General features: G+C 60.1%; 1 protein-coding gene across 1 annotated transcript in view; it reads right to left on the minus strand.

Moving 5' to 3' along the window:
* PTSG_01193 (TK protein kinase) overlaps window positions 1–2,183 on the minus strand; it is a gene marked incomplete at its 5' end in the record, with an annotated part of 5,922 nt that extends 3,739 nt beyond the window's left edge. Inside the window, 5 exons of the mRNA XM_004997108.1 lie at window positions 1–11; window positions 162–324; window positions 643–1,501; window positions 1,814–2,060; window positions 2,159–2,183. The exon at window positions 1–11 is cut by the window's left edge and continues 80 nt beyond it. Coding sequence (XP_004997165.1) covers window positions 1–11; window positions 162–324; window positions 643–1,501; window positions 1,814–2,060; window positions 2,159–2,183 — 1,305 coding nt within the window. The remainder of the gene's footprint in view (window positions 12–161; window positions 325–642; window positions 1,502–1,813; window positions 2,061–2,158) is intronic.
* Window positions 2,184–2,298: the final 115 nt, after the last annotated feature.

The following is a 2,298-nucleotide window of genomic DNA, read 5'->3' on the forward strand; positions in this document are numbered from 1 at the left end:
CAGCCGCAGGACTGGACCGACAACGCAATAGAAGCGCACGAGGGGGGTGGTGATGAGCGGTAAAGATTGATCAATAACACAGGCAGGCAGACAGGCAGACAGACAGACACAAAGAGGCAAACAGGCACGCTGTAGGTGTGTGGCTGCTAGTACACACGCACGGTTTGGGTGGGAGAACTCTGCCATGATTTGTGCCTCGAGCAAGAAGAGGCGTCTGGCCTTCTCGTCAAAGTCCTGATCCGTGTGCATCGCCTTGACTGCCACCGCCATTGGGCGCTGTTGCTCCGGCGCGTACCGCGCAAGATACACCGACCCAAAGAACCCCTGCAGCAGTCGTGGGTGTTGCGTGTACGATGTTGCATTGGTGGAAGCGCGCGGGCGTCAGCAAGGGTGAAGCCAAAACGGCGGCACGGAGCGAAGACGGCAATTCAGGAACACAAAGTGACCAATGGTGTATAAGCACGAGCTCGCGAACAAAGATACGCTATTGCATGGAATTGCAGCACGCACACAGACAGATAGATATAGACAAAAACACAGACACACAGACACAGACACACAGACACACACAAACACACACACACACACACACACACACACACACACACACACACGTACACACACACACAGACAGAGGCGCACCTTGCCCAGTTCTGCGATGAGGGTGAGCTTGTCACGCTGGACCTGCTTGTCCTTCATATCCATTTCAATGTCCGGCACGTTGACCTTGGACGAGGACGTGAGCTGCTGGTGGTGGTGGTGGTGCTGTGCGTCACCATCTGTTGTGCTGCTGCCGCCAACGTCAATCTCAACGTTTGCATAGCGCTTGCGTGGCGGTGGGGCGGGCATGCCTGCGTCCTCGCTCTTGCGTGGTGGGGGTGCCGGTGGCAGCGTGTTGTAGTCATCGCGAGCATCTCCTGCTGCGCCGCTGTGGCCATGGTGGTTGTGGTGATTGCTTGCAGCGGCGCCGTTGGGCTGCATGTACTCGCGTCTGGTTGCGTTTGCGTTGTTGCCCCGCGTCAGGCTTGGCGGTGGCATGCCGTTCGCACGCGGTATCCTCTTTGTGGGCCGCGGCGGCAGTGCAGAGCTCGTGCTCGCTGGTGGCTCAGGCGCTGCTGGTTCGCTGCTTGAGACGCGTGTTGACGGCGGCCGCTGCGGGGTGTTTGAGCGCGGGACGGGCGCGCGTGCGGCGTTGGCCGGACTGCGACGCACGGTCACTGTTGGCGGCAGCGCCCGCTTGGCCTGCGGGATGACATCGGCCTGTGCAGGCTTGGGCTTTTGCGTGTGCGTGTGCGGGTTGCTGAGATGGGGAATGGACGGGTCGCTGGTGGGTCGCGTGCGCACGGTGGGCTTGGCCGCCGGAACAAGCGGAGGCTGCGACGGTGCTGCTGCTGTTGGTGGCGGTGGCGGGGAAGTGCTGGGGGCTGCCTCCGCTGTTGTCGCGGCCACAGCAGCGCCCTGCTGTCCCGGGAGCGGCAGCGGCGGTCTGGATGCGGGGTCGCTGAACGTGGTGGTGCAAACCAACATTGGAGGGAATAGTCGAGGAGGCGCGTGTAGGTGAACGGTGTGATGTGAACGGTGTGATGTGAACGGTGCGAGGTGAGGGTCGGAAAGGAAGGGATGTGAAGTACAACGGGGGGGGGGGAATGTTGGGAACCAAGTGAGGAAAGGCGGAAGGAGGCAATGGGCAGTCGAAACAGGTGAGGCGGTTCAAAGGCTGCAAGAGTGCATTTGGGTTTGGAGAGGCAGGCCTGGCAGCGTTGCGAGTGTCACTGACACTGGCACCCTCTGCGGTGCACGTGTGAGGACGTACGATGGTTGCTGCGAGGACACGGTGGAGGCATGCCGCGATGGGCCATCGTATGCCGGGTTTGTTTCCATGGCTGTTGTATGGCTGGAGTCCTCGTAGACGATGCGACTCTCGCCTCGCCGGTTGCTGCGAGACACACACAGCGTGCCCAATGCCGCAGTGGCGGCGACAAGGGCGAGTACACCAGCGATGACGCCTGCATGCCACACGCCATCATCTGTGTCATCAACCTGTGCCTCATACTGGTCACCTGCTTGGCGTGAGTGTGAGTGAGTGTGAGTGTGAGTGTGAGTGAGTGTGAGTGTGAGTGTGAGAGCCATGTGTGGGAACGTCCTGCAGGACACTCACTGGCAGTGTTTGCAGAGTGCAGCATCAAAAAGGAACACACACACACACACACACGCACACACACAATACACATGTACACACACACACACACACGCACACACACAATACACGTGTACACGAGGGACAACGGACCCACACCT

The sequence above is a fragment of the Salpingoeca rosetta genome, assembly GCF_000188695.1.
Source record: "Salpingoeca rosetta unplaced genomic scaffold supercont1.4, whole genome shotgun sequence".
In the NCBI taxonomy this organism is placed as follows: Eukaryota; class Choanoflagellata; order Craspedida; family Salpingoecidae; genus Salpingoeca; species Salpingoeca rosetta.